We start from the raw sequence: 14,578 nt of genomic DNA on the forward strand, positions 1-14,578 counted from the left end.
TAAAATTGGCCCTTCTGAAAAGTGTCGGAGTAGTGCTCCACTTTACCCGAAATGAAAAAATTTAAGAAAGAATTCAATGAAGAACACATATCCAAGTTATATTTATTGAAATTTATTAAAAACAAACAAAACAATAAATTAAATTATGATATTGACTTCATATTAAGTAAATAAATAATAAATTCTTTGAATAATTTTAAAGGAACATACATTTCGTAAGATATTAAGTTATATAAATAATTGAGGTACAAAAGTAATAAAAACAACGTAAAAAAACATAAATAAATTCATTAATTATAAATTAAATAAGAAAATAATTCATAAATAAATTAATTTTTATAAAGATATTACACTGTAATCCATTGAATAAAATTTTGTATTGCAACGATGTAAAATGTTGAATGTAAATTAGAACAAAATTTACAAAGTTTTGTCACACGATGTACAAACGAAGATCGCGCTTCTATTTGGTGTGTATTTTTGATGAGCCCAAACCAAATCACATTGAAGGCATGGAAGCCATTTTTCACCGCTTTCGTCATTACCCCAAGACACGTTACAAAAATTGCATTGGGTATCTTTTGAATACGGAAACTCGACAATTTCATCTTCAGAATCCTCAAACGGTATATGATGATGGCTATCATCATCCGATGATGAAGAACGGCGGCGTTTTGATGTAGATGGTTTGTCTGATTGAGCCAATTTAAGCTTCTTTGTAGCTTTGTTCACTATTTTTGTTTTGGTGGATTTTTCAGCTTTCTCAATTTGTTCCTGCAGCTGGTACTTATAAGGGGAAGATGTCAAAACCTGTGATTCACATTTTCTTCCTCTGTTAGTTTTAGGAATCCTCTTTAATTTTGGGGGAGGAGAAATTTCAAATGAAGTAACGTGTTATTCATAGTTTATCTGATTGTCAAGGCTTTGAGCTTTTACGAGTTCTTCATTATTTATCTGATTGTCAAGGCCTTGAGGTTCTACCACATGTGACTGCTCAGAATCAGTCCCACCTGCTAAGAAATCAGCCTCCGAGAAAATATGCAATATGACTTGAACCTTAACAATTTTTTTTCGTGATTTTTCTCTCATAAATTGCCTGATTTCTTCGTTGTAGCATTTTTTTAAAGGTCCCATAAAGGTCCTATCTAAAGGCTGCATCTTATGGGTGCAATGTGGAGGTAGAGACACAATCACTACAAAATTCTGACGAGCAAGTTCGATAACCTCGACGTTTCTTGTGTAGCTGTAGTGGCCATCTAAAATTAAAAGTACGGGGTGTTCTTCTGATGGCTTTGCAAATTCCAGAAAGTGATGAAAACATTCTGAAAATATGGAAGCTTGAATCCAGCCAGAGCTGTGAAAACTGGCCTTGGAATCTACGGGCGCATTGTTCATAAACAGTGGATTATTTCTTTTTCTCGGAAATATAAAGTAGGGTGGTATGAAATTCCCCCCAGCGCTCATGCAAGTGACAACTGTGACCAAAGCGCCACGTTCTGCTGAAGTTAAAGCTCCTATTTGGCGTTTTCCTTTTTTTACGAAAACATACGGCTGTTTTGACTAAACAATACTTAATCCGGTCTCATCAACGTTCCATATTCTGGATCCGGGAAAGTTATATTTTTCATATAATCCCTCTAAAATATTGAAAAATTTATTCACATTTTCTGATGCAAAGCCTTTGGCTCTGTCAATTGAAGTTCCTGTGGGATGTCGCAAGCTTATTTCATATTTATGGCGTTTGAGAAAGCCGTATAGACAATCTTTTCCTGCGGTCTTATGTAATAATGAAAATTTATTGGGGATGTTGTTTTTTTCAGCGATTTGGAATGCTAGGCTCCGTAAATCCTATCTAGTAAGACCCCAAAAGCTATTTTCCATTTCATGCAAGTATTGAAAAAAATGTTCTTCCATTTCCTTAGTAAAAACAGGTTTCCGCCCCAAGGTTGTAGATAAAAGTTCACTTATTGTCTTACCACTCCGTGCCATCCGTTGTAAGGTTGATTTTGGAACACCAAATATTTTAGAGGCCAACAACACACCCATTTCTCCTTTTTGGATTGCCTCCAATGCTTTTTTCATATTATTTAGATCATATTTTCTGACTGGAACTCCTTTTTTTGGCATTCTTAAAAAAATCTGTAAATTTTTGAGCAAAATTTAATTTCATAAAAAAATCTGGTACCCTCTTCAAGGTACTCCACATTAGCCGAAAAGCACAAAAGGAATAAAATTATAAAAAAAAAATATTAAATGCAAGACGAAACACTAACTCACTTAATATTTCGATAGATCACCATTTCATAAAACAGACAAAAAAAAGATTTCTAAAAAAGAAAATTGTTTTTACCTCTCACAAACTTTTTTCTCGGAACCAAAACTAACAACGAATGCACTCCAAAACAAATAAGGTCAAACTGCGCAAAACCTTTTACGTCTGCGCACGTGGAAGTAACTGATAAATGTCTTTGTGTTAGTGAACTAATGGATGACAAACAAAAACCAACTCGTTCTTGCTCAGGAGAGCGAATACAGTGGTGCTTCACATTATCCGACCACTCCACATTACCCGAACTTACTCTATCAAAACTGCGCACTACAGCGCTAATTGGATCTCACGCTAGGTTGCCTTGAGATCGCCATTTCTACCTACCTACCTATGGTGTATTTCAAAATAATTTATTCATAGCTCTTGTAAAATTGGCTGCCTGTTTTTAAAACCTTTTTAGTTTTGGCAATAAAAACGATATCTGTTTTTGAATTGAATTCCAACGTTGAATTTACCTTAGGGGATTCTGAAAACTAGATAACATTGACGTTTGCAACCTAAGTCATCGACTTTCCTTGCAATCTTATATCCAAAAGAAAAGAAAAACACACATGTAGTTTAAAATTTTTCTATAATACACAATTTTTATTAGCAAATTACTAACTATTATTCTAATTTACATAATATTTTTTTTAACTATGACTAGGATTTTTTACGTAAATATAAAATATTTGTTTATTTAACCATTTATTTAATTTTAATGTTTCTATGCGTAGTATTTTTTCTGTAAAAACAATAATAAGTTTAAATAATTAATAATAATAATAATAAAATAAACAAATGCAAGAAGAATATAAATAAATATTTATTCTTGTTTTTGATTAAATGTTAAAACAGTGATTTTTAAAAAATATGTTTTAGTTTTGTTTTTTTTTGGTATTCGATAATGGTATTCGTTAAGACGATCATTTTTGTTTTTAAAATGTGTGCTGTAATTGCGTATGTTAAATGTTGTACACCCAATTTTAAGTCTATATAATATATAAATAAGTTTCATTCAATGACTATATTTTGGACTATTCGAAAGAGAAGACTGATTTTTAAAAAAAAAATCTATTTGTTAGTTGACTTAGGTACATATACTTCTCTTTGAACTTGAGATTGGGATTTTCTACACTTATTTGAAATGCAGGACAATAAAGAACGGATTTGTGAAAACTGACAGTTATTTATAAGTTCATTTAAGGATTATCTTAATTGTTATTGTTAAAAATGTTGATTTTAATATGCGAATAAAACCATATAATTTACAGCGATCAGTAAAACATGATTTTTAGTTCATAAAATAATTTGTTTTTTAAGGCCGTGTGTGAATTGCGTTAAAATGTGTTTTGAAATTTAACCAGCGTTAAAATTTGACACTAATGAGGTGAATAAAATGGGTTAAAATTTATTGAGCTGTGGAGCAGGTTAAAGTGTGTTAAAATTTGACGTTTCTATTGATAGAGAAATTTGCTCTTGCTTTGGCAATTTTACATTCAAATCAAACGGAAATGGAGTAAGAAAAAAAACGAAGGCAGGCTGGAAAAATATACAATAAATGTAAGTTTGAAATTAATTAATTTATATAAATTCAATGCTTTTCTTTTCTAGGGTCTCACGAAGGGTAATCTGCCGATAGGATTTATTATTGGAAAAGTTTTAACTAGAACGTCAACTAATAACTTACCCCACGCTCACTTCTCTGTTTAATTGAATTTCTTGTTATAATGCTTTGATATTTTAAAAGATATAAAAGAATCACAGCAAAATACTTTAAATTTGTCATTTTTCTGAACCAAATACGAATTAATTGTTTTGTTTCTTTTGAAATGTATGACAAATATCAACAATTTTTCGGTGTTACCACACCGAATAAATCAATTAATCAAAATGGGAATTTTGTTTGAATATTTTTGACTGTTGTTTTAAAGTATGACATAAGAATCGAGAACAATAAATAAAAAAGATTTTTTTTTAGTTTCCGAGACTTTTTATTAACCCTGTTTTCTTAAAAATATGTTTTGTAAGCGAAATTATTTTTCCGCGATAAAGAAAACCAATTTTTGTTCAGGGAAATTTCTTAAATTATCGAGGGAAATTTTTTAACCTGCGCAGAAATCTTGGTTTAAATACTTATTTTAACGCAATTCACACAGCAAATGGCTAAATTTGATCCCACCTCAAAGAAGACGTCAAATTTTAATCGTGGTAGAAGTTTTAACGCAATTTACACACGGCCTAAATTTATGTATACAGTGGGTCACAGCTTATTTGACCCACACCTAATATACCGTGGTAGACACGTGAATAGCACACTTTCCCTTGTATATAGTAAATTGCATACAAAACTCACCTCTTCTCATAAGATAACAGGGTTTCTCGTTGCTTTGAACTAATGAAACCCCGAGAGTATAAGACCGTTAGATTTTTAATTTTTTTTTAATAAAAGGTGGCCTTTATATGTGAAACTAGTCAAAGATCATTGCTAATGGTTGGTCATTTAATTAGCACAAGGCAACTTTCACTCAGAATTATCCATATTCTGATTGATTTCATATAAATATATTAACTTTTATTTTAATTAATTGATCGGTAAGTGCTAATGCGTGAATTAAAAAACAAATTCTGTAAAAAAAAATTTGATATACATACATGGAAAAAAAGACCACATTGCACAGAGGATAAGGCAGATAATAAATGGGATAAAGTTCAAGGAAAGAAGGTTTCGGAAATTTCGGACCTATTAAATTGTTCGAGAAAGCTTGTTTACAACGCAATTCACCACCTTGAGACATTTGGAACTTCACAAAACGTTTCGAGAGCCCCACGTGCAAGAAAAACCACATTAAGATAAGATCATTTAATACAAAGTGCTTCGACCGCAGATCCCATTCAAGACTTCAAACCAAATAAAATCTGATGTTGAGTTACATAACGGTATTTCTGCGCCTTCTCGGACAATCAGGCGGCGCACAATGGGACAAAATGGCCTAATCGGTGGCAAAAAATGGAAAAAATAAATTGCCCTGATGTTAATATTGCAAAATTTTAAAACCGTTATACTAAACATAGTTTGTGTTACATGCATCGGCGCAAGCTATTCTTGTTCACAGATAGCTGGAGTTTATTTTGAAGAAATTTATAAAGTGTTTTTAATTGCAACAAAAAAAGTGGAGATTATTAAATATTCAAATTTTTGGTATGGAGCCTTCAAGTTCTGGTATGTGTTAAGCTATTTAAGTATTTTTTTTTGTGAGAAGTTTTAATTTAAAAAAAAAAAAGCAATCATCATAAATAAACCTTTGAAATTACTGTTTTTTTGCTTCTTTGTGCAAATATTGATCGGTTTAATTGTGTTCCGAAGGAGTCTGAGGCCTAATTTTTATTTTTTTTTGGTAGCTTGTGTTACGTTTTTTTGAAACTTTAAAAAAATTTGCGGATTTTTGCGGTTTTGATTAAAAAGTTTTTTTTTGTAAATGTGCTTTCTGACAAAAAAAAATGTGAACATTTTTAAGACTTGTTTTAACCTTTAGGTACAAGTTCAAATATGATCTTTATTACCCGGAAGGATATTGTAAATATAATGCGGTCAGCTAATAATATTAATTTACAAGCGCAATTTGTTTTTCTGGAAGAAGAGTTAAAAAAGCGAACACGAAACTATGATAATATAGGTTTAACGAAAACACTTTCTCACTTTAAATGTGAGTACAAATCTTGTTGGGGAAAGGCTTTTCGAAAATTCGAGACGTTTTCAAAAAAAAAAAACATTCCTGGCTTGAGACACCTGTTTCTTTTCGTTGTTGCCCTGAAGAAAGGCTTAAGCGTGGTCGACCAAGTGTTTTATTTGATGAAAGTACTGAACGTACAAAAAGAATGAAAACAGCAAAATTAAGAGAGCCTACATCGATGTCTATGTTGAGTTTTGATACTCAAATGAGTTTGAGAGCAGTGGGATAGGTTAATGCTTCTGAAGGATTAAAGAAGATAACAACAACTACCCCTGACCGAGCAAAAAAAATATAGGAAGTCATACAGGGAGTCACTCGAAACAAACAGTTGGAGAATGTCAGGCCAAAAAGCACTAGAGTTTGTAGTTCAACCGCAGCTATCTCGGCATCAATACAATATAAAAGCATGAGTTATGGTCCTACAAGCTGTAAAAAAAAAACAATGTTATCCACCCACCGAGTACATCAAAGTTAGCAAAATTTTAGTAGAGGTTACCCTTCAGGCACTGCTAGATTTAACCACAAAGCGTTTGTTGGAATCGCAAAAGGAAGTTATTAATCTACTTGAAATGGAAAATCTAAACTTATTTTGCAAGTGGGGATTTGATGGAAGTTCGGGACACAGCTCCTACAAACAAGCTTTCCATGGTCTTGAGGCAACTTATTCTTCTGTCTTTATTACTTGCTTTGTTCGCTTAGACTTTCTTACAGCTCCAAGATTGTGTGGCAAAATCCACGCCCAGGTTCTACAAGATACTGCAGATCATTGAAAATAGAGTCTGTTAAGGAATTTACAGAAATGTCTATTGCAGAAAAAAAATTGAGTTAAAAATGAGGGAAAGAATTTAAAAAAGACAACAACGTCAATTGAAGAAAAACAAGTACAAGTCAGTCATTATCTACTGTTTACGATAATTGACGGTAAAGTTTGTAATGCCATCACGGGGACATCATCAACACAAAAGTGTTTCATATGTGGCGCGTCTTCTAGAAGCTTTAATGATATAGATAGTACGTTGACAAGGGAAGTGAAAACAGAAAATTTAAGACTTTGGGTTGTCCGTCCTTCACGGGTGGATAAGATTTTTCGAATTGAGCGTTGGCCCTATTGTCAAAATAAGCTCAAAAATGGATCAAAATAGTTATAAAAACATATTGACAGATCACAATATTCCCTACGCTGATGACAATTTGCCTTTGACATGGCGTTTTATGCACGATAATGATCTGAAGCATACTTCTCGGTTAGTAAAATCATGTTTAGAGGATAATTGGAAGGTGAAAATCCAAAAAATGTTGAGGAATTGTGGGAACATATTAAAAATGCTTGGTATTCAACACCAATAGCACGGTGCAGAAAATTGGTGGAAAGTCTGCCAAAAAGATGTTAAGCCGTGATTGACAGCAAGGGTTTTCCAACTAAATATTAAGTAAAATGAAGAAATCAAAAGGTAAATTCAATTCAATCATTGGCAGCACACGTTTTGGTTCAATCGAGTGTCCTCGATTGTTTCGCCAGATTCGGCAGCACACAAACGTCAAATTAACGTTTGAAACAAAAGTTATCACTCGACAGAAATTAGTTATCGTCGGGAGTGATTTTTGTATTAGAAAAATGGAAAAACAAAATAATATGTCAATAAATAAAAAACAGACTCAGATTTTGACCAATTTTATGAGTTCTCACGTTGGTTAAGCGAGGGGAATTCTTAAAACTGCCCAAGAGAGGAAAAATATGAGTACCATCAACGCAGCCCAGTATTTTCGGTAGTTTAAATTTCCTATATAATATAATAATACTCCTTGCTGTCTCCAAATTTAGAGTTATCAAATTTAATCCATTGCGGACAATACTTATTTTCCAGGAGACTCAACTTTCGGCGAAAGAACTTAGAAACTGTTGTCTGTGCCATACTTTGGTTTGGTAACTCCCACTGGTTAGGAGATTTAATGTTGCACAAAGCTGTAGAACTGGTGGAACTGATGTTCTTCTTCTATCTTCTGGAAGATCTAACGAGCTGAGTATCTTGTGAAAACATTCCTTGTTGACTCTAAACTGTTGCACAAAGTTAAAAAAAAATGTTTAACAAATGTTATACATGATCTTTCTTTTCTTTTTGAATATCTACTCCTTTTAGAATGGGTTGCTATTATCTCTCAAATATCTTCTTTTGATGTTAGCACTGGACACTTCTTCGCCTTCACTTTCACTCTCCGAATCAAAGAAAAACAATTTGGAAAAGACTTAAAATTGAAAGCAGAATGAAATAATTTCAAAGTAAACTCATTTGACATTTCATTTTATAGTTCACAATGACTTTTTTAAGTAAAAGTCACAATGGAACTCGTCTCCATTGTGCTGTCAAAAATAATTTGTTTCAAATTGATCGACGATCGACAATCGTCGATTGTATCAAGTTACGTGCTGGCACCCCTGCATTAGAAAAAATATCGAGATAACGGTAATTTTCGCATTTTTCTTTTATTCGTTTTATATTTAAATAAAATGACCAGTTTTGTTTATTTTTCGCAAAAGCAACACGTAGAAAAACGAACAACAGTTGAACAGCGTGAATTAGTGCTTCATCATCATAACAATGGACTTTCTCGGCGAAAAATAGCCGAAATTGTTAACATACCAGATGGCACGGTCAATGCTATTATCCACCGTTTTGTATTCGAGAATCGAAATGAAAATAAAGGAAGAAAACCTCCGAACAAAACATTTAGTGCATCGGATGAACGATATATTGTGCGAAGAGTAAAACAAAACCAAAGCTATCGGCACCAAAACTTGCTAGTGAGATGGCGAATATCCATGGAAAACCTTGTTGCCCAGAAACCATTCCCCTGGGTCCTTAGAAATAATGATTTGCACGGAAGAGTAGCACGCAAGAAACCTTTTATCAATACAAAAAATCGACTTAGCCGTTTTCAGTTTGCAAAGGAGCATATAGCAAAGGATTCCACGTTAGGGAAGAGTGTTATATTCGCGGATGAATCCAAATTTAATATATTTGGATCCGATGGGAGGTCTTGTGTGTGGCGAAAACCGAACTCCAAGATAAAAACTTAAGAGCAACAGTGAAGCATGGATGAGGACATGTCATGGTATGGAACTGCATGTCTGCAGCAGGAGTCGGCAAGTTGAAATTTATTGAGAGTACCATGGATAAATTAGTGTACCTCAATATTCTCAAAAATAATTTGTTCCAAAGCGGAGAAAAACTAGGCATAAAGGATACATTTCGATTTTATCAAGACAATGATCTGAAACATACATCGGGCATTGTTTAAACTTGGCTAATTTACTACTGCCATATTTCTAACAAAAATGACCTAAAGATGGCTTTAGTTGAAGAATGGGCAAGAATACTGGTGGATTTTTATCGAAATCGACTTAAGGCAGTCATAAATCAAAAGGGAGGACATACCAAATACTAAAGTTATGTAAACGTGTCTTTTTGGTAATAAATAGTTATAATTTTACTCGATTTTTAAAATGGGTCAAATAAGCTGTTACCCTGAAATATTGATTTTAATTTTGTGTCTAGTTTTAATTAAAAATAAATAAATGAATTTGTTGTTTTAGTTAAAAACTTAACTAACATTTTGTTCATTACTTGCTTCGTTAAAGAGGTATTCTCTTTTAAAGTTGTGAGTAAAGGGTGGGTCAAATAAGCTGTATGTAAAAAATACTTATAAACTATTAAATAACAAGTTTTTGGTTTTTCTTAGTTTTTGAGAAATTGAATTCAAATATTTCTGACTGAAAATGATTAATTTTTAAAAATCTTGGGCTGTCATTTTTCACATATCGGTGCTCTACAATTTTATACACTGAACAAAACTCAAAACAATATATGTAAACTTATTTTTGAATAAAAGATTTTAGATTTTTTCTTATATGATAAATGTGCGCGTTTTCAGAGGGCAAAAGTTGTTCGTATTAAAAGATTTTTTATTGAATTTTGTGTTAATTTGTAAAAATGTAAAAAACATATAGAGATTCAATTTGTGTAACGATAAAAAGGACACTCTTAATTTATTAATTCATTATAACAATCATCATCAATGTAATAAATCAGTGCGCACTGTAATACAAATACGTGACGTTAAATTGAAGAACATTTATCGTTTGTTTTTTTTAGATGTCATATTAAAGTTTAAAAATATAATAAGTTATTAATTTCATTACATACATTCATATTCAGTCTTCGAACGTAAAAATAATAACTATTAAGTACATTCAATCTGAGTTTTTAGGATATACAATTTTGTGGTCAATAATTATAATTTTTGAAATATATGACACTAGTTTTTATTATCAAGGATTCGTTGTATCCTTAAAACAATTATTTTACAAAAAAAGGCATACATTCTTAAACGGAATAAAAAAAAAGATTCAATTGAAGGAGATCGATCAAAATTCAAGTTAATATTCTTCGGGACAAAATTTCATGCAGTCAGTGATAAATAATTTTATTGGTTATAAGTTGATTTCTTAAGATGAAAATGAGAAGTGAAAGGTTTTAAGATAATATCAAAACCTCGGGGTAGATACACCCACCGAAATATTTTTAAAGGCAAGCTGATTTTATTGTTTTTAATATAAAGGCAGTTATTTTTCAGAAAACAAATTAAACTTGGTACTTGGCAACCCTAATTTCCTATTTATTTAAAAACATGCATATTTAGTATTTGAAAATGAAACAGTCGTTTTTTTAAAGTAATTATTATTGCTTAACAGTTATTTTTTGACTTTGTATTGAATTTTAAAAGCTGTTTGGTGTTTTCTTAACAATGCAGCGTGGAAAGTTGGCGACCGATGAAGAAAAAATTAAATTAATATAAGATAGGTTTTACAATCTTACGAACGTTTGGGCAGGTCGAGCATTGATAACTTCATCAACAAAGGTCCGGAATATGCGACATAAAAACGATCAGGAAGCAAGCGGCTTGTCAACAATAGTGCCAAAAAAGACATGACATGATACCATTTGGGTGCTTAATGGCTGAATCACAAACACGCTTCAGCTTCGGCTTCGTCTGTGTTACGGTGGTCCTGCTTCGATGTTGCTTTGAATGACATATCTATATTATTTCCTCCCTCCAAAGAACAAATATTTTGTTTGTTGACATTTTTTTACAGCTGTTGAGCTGTCAGACAAAGCAAATGTTCAGATAATTGAACTAGAGCTTCCGTTTGGAGTCACATTACGTTATTTTCCTTACGAATGTCAAACGAAACGTGAGGACGAAGCTCTATTGTGGTAGCATGCATTGAATTCCAATGGCTGAATTCGTAACCTAGTCGTGTTTGTGATTCAGCCATAAGAAGTAATGGCAAAAATAGGATTACGACGAGTCTATATACATACATACACACTGTCAGACAAAATAATGTGCACAAGCGGTTCATTTGATTTCATAGTGCTGCAATTTTTTGACTTGCTACTGATGACGTCACAAACTTCCAGTTGTTTACCCTCTGATCACAACCTCCGTTAAGGTTACGTTCAGACGACCATATTTTCCTTGTATACCGTATACGGGATTTTATCGAATAGAGCAGTGTCAGTCTACGTTCACACGACCATATTTTTCTCGTATACCGTATACGGGATTTTATCGATTAGAGCAGTGGCAGCAATTGTTATATTTGTGCGTCAACACGAAGCCCATACGGGAAAATCCCGTATTCGTGAAATAATTTTTTCCGTATACCGTACGAACTTGTCACTACGATTCGAAAAATTTAGAATGTATTTTTATAGACATGCTTAGTAGCGCTTCTCTTTATTTCGTGTTGTTCACACGAACAACATTTCATTACGTTCATTACGTCGTGTTTTCGATTTGACGATGGTGGGTTGACTGCCGATAGTGCTGTGTCCCCTGCCACGCCTCAAAACCCGTACGTGAAAAAATCGAATCCAATATTTCTCGTGTGAACGCCACCGACTCGTATTCGATAAAACCACATACGTGTAAAAATCGAATCGAATAGTCGCCGTCTGAACGTAGTGAAAAATTTATTTTAATTTTTTACAACGAGGAACTGCCGTCAGCTTTAAAAATTCTTGTGGAAGGAAAAGGAAGACTACAGCTGTTGATGACCGCATAATAAAAAATGAGGCTAGAAAAAAAACATTATCTTCTTCGAAGAGAAGCATCAAAGAAGAGCTGGAGTTATCCATAACATCAAGGACTGTCAGAGGCGACTGAATGAAAGTGGTTTAAGAAACTTGTTTGCAAAGAAAAAGCCTTTACTTCGGCCAATTAATATAAAAAAAACGGCTAGCTTTTGCAAGAAAGTTTCGTTTATAGCCACAATCCTTTGGATTAAAAAATGTAAAAGCCAGAAAACGAGTTTGGTGCAAACCATCGGAAAGACTGAGCCTAAGGTGCATTCAAAAACCGTGAAACATGAAGGAGGGTCACTTAAGTCACTCCGAATTAAGATTTGGGATTTGCACTTTATTTTGTCCGACAGATTAAAAATGATTTGAAGCTTCCCTACACGTATATGTTACAATGGAGCTACTCCCATTTGAGCACAAGCATAAATTCTGGGTATTAAATTCAACGGCTCGTCGATGTCTTAATCAACTTTGGAGAGGAAACAGCCAAACCAGGATTCATTTTCCAGCAAGACAACGCTGAAATCCCCCTGATCAAGAGCAACAATGTAATTCCTAGAGTCTCGAAATATCACCACTCTCAACTGGCCAGCTTTAAGTCCCCACTTGAACCCGATTGAAAACCTGTGGTCCCTTTTATCATCAAAAGTTTTCCATCATGACTTCCAGATGAAGGATGTAAAGGAATTGAAGAATATTAATAGTTTTTATGTTCAAACCCTAATTACAGTTACTCACAAAATTATTGGGTCAAATTTATATTTTAAAACAATTGTCCATAAAAAATATACACTCATTTGATTTCATTGCTTGCACTATTGTGAATTTAATTGGAATGAAAATAGTTCTTCTAGTTCTTTAATTTACCGTTACCTTACTCAATGAACTTCACTATAAGAAAAACAACATCACACAATTATTGGGTCAAGTGTTCATTCGTGTATTTGACAGCATCAAGTGAGGATATCGAATTGAGCGCAGGAAAAAAAAACTACTGTACAGTTGTTTAGGTCTGTTATATTAGTCGATTGAATTGATTTGTTTGCATTTTTTAATACGCATTTTTTGCAGTATGGGACGAAAATACTTCTTTCGACAAGAGGCAACTTGTTATATTTCATGATACCAAAGGGAAGGCGCAAAGAAAAATCGCTGATTTTTTGAAAATTCCAAAGAGCACTGTTGGAAATATCATCCAGAGGTCAAAAAATGAAAATAGGATAGATTTTAAGCCCAATCCTGGACGTCCAAGAATCTAAAATGAACATGACCAAAGGTGAATTCTGCAAAACCTCAGGAGAAACCCTCCTATTAGCGCCCTAAAAATGGCTACTGAAGTGGATAATTATTGCGGCAAAACTGTTGATCCAGAAACCATACGAAGCGTTCTTAGAGAAAATGGCTATAATGATAGAGTAGCTAGAAATAAAACATTCATTAATACAAAAAATAGAAAAAAAGGTTAGAATTTGCTTAAACCAATAAAAACAAGCCAATGGATTTCTGGAAAACAGTTATATTTACAGATGAGAGCAAATACAATGTATTCGGATCGGACGGCCGAGGTAAAGTATGGCGCAAGGTAAATACCGACCAAAGAAAGAAAAACTTTTACCAACCTTAAAACATGGTGGAGGTTCGGTGATGGTATGGGGCTGTATGTAATTTGGTATGTATTGAGGGGATAATAGATCGAATGGTGTATTTAGACTCTATAAAGCAAAATTTACGATAAAACGCTGAAAAAAGAGTATTTCTATAACTTTTCAGTTCTTTTGTTAATTTTTAGTACCAAATAAAATGGTTTTTTGTTATTTGTTTTATTATGAATAAATTGTTAAATTGTTTTTATTGATTTTTTTGTTTTTCTTTTTTAAATTGACATTTAACTAAATAAATACATTTGACCCAATAATATTTGTGAGTAACTGTAACTAAATGCCTAGACCACTAGAAGAAGTTATAGCCAAAAATGGCAACCATACTTCGTATTAGAATTATTAAAAACAAAAAAACAAAAGTTTTTCTATAATTATTTCGTAGTGAATTTTTAATTTTTAGTTAATTTGTTCCTTAAAATTTCAGACAAAGAAATCAAAAGTGTTCATTTATTTAGAATTAGTATTTTTATTATGTTTTTCATTAAAGTTTTGAAAAGATATTATATTTTTTTGTTTAATTTGGAAAATCATACTACCTTTAAAATTATTTCTGTGGGTGTATTAATGAGTCTAAGTACATCCTCGATCAGCAAAACTGATTTTTTAAAACTTTAAGTTTTGTAAGGGTTTTTTTTGGAATTTTAATGAATTGAATATGATCTTTCTTTAATTTTGTATGCTTTTGATGAAAGTAAATCATTACAGGCTTAGAATATGGTGTATATTCTTCAA

The 14,578-nt window shown here is 32.6% G+C and overlaps 1 protein-coding gene across 3 annotated transcripts in view; it reads right to left on the reverse strand.

Moving 5' to 3' along the window:
* Positions 1 to 2,903: 2,903 nt before the first annotated feature.
* LOC129938986 (alpha-1,6-mannosyl-glycoprotein 2-beta-N-acetylglucosaminyltransferase) overlaps positions 2,904 to 14,578 on the reverse strand; it is a 100,588-nt gene continuing 88,913 nt past the window's right edge. For 2 of the 3 annotated variants that reach the window (XM_056046941.1, XM_056046867.1), the window contains exon 12: positions 2,904 to 3,053. In XM_056046941.1, the coding sequence (XP_055902916.1) occupies positions 3,017 to 3,053 (37 nt within the window). In that variant the 3' untranslated portion in view covers positions 2,904 to 3,016. The remainder of the gene's footprint in view (positions 3,054 to 14,578) is intronic. The other variant, XM_056047094.1, reaches the window with a different exon arrangement.

Source organism: Eupeodes corollae, chromosome 1 (genome assembly GCF_945859685.1).
Source record: "Eupeodes corollae chromosome 1, idEupCoro1.1, whole genome shotgun sequence".
Classification (NCBI taxonomy): Eukaryota; Metazoa; Arthropoda; class Insecta; order Diptera; family Syrphidae; genus Eupeodes; species Eupeodes corollae.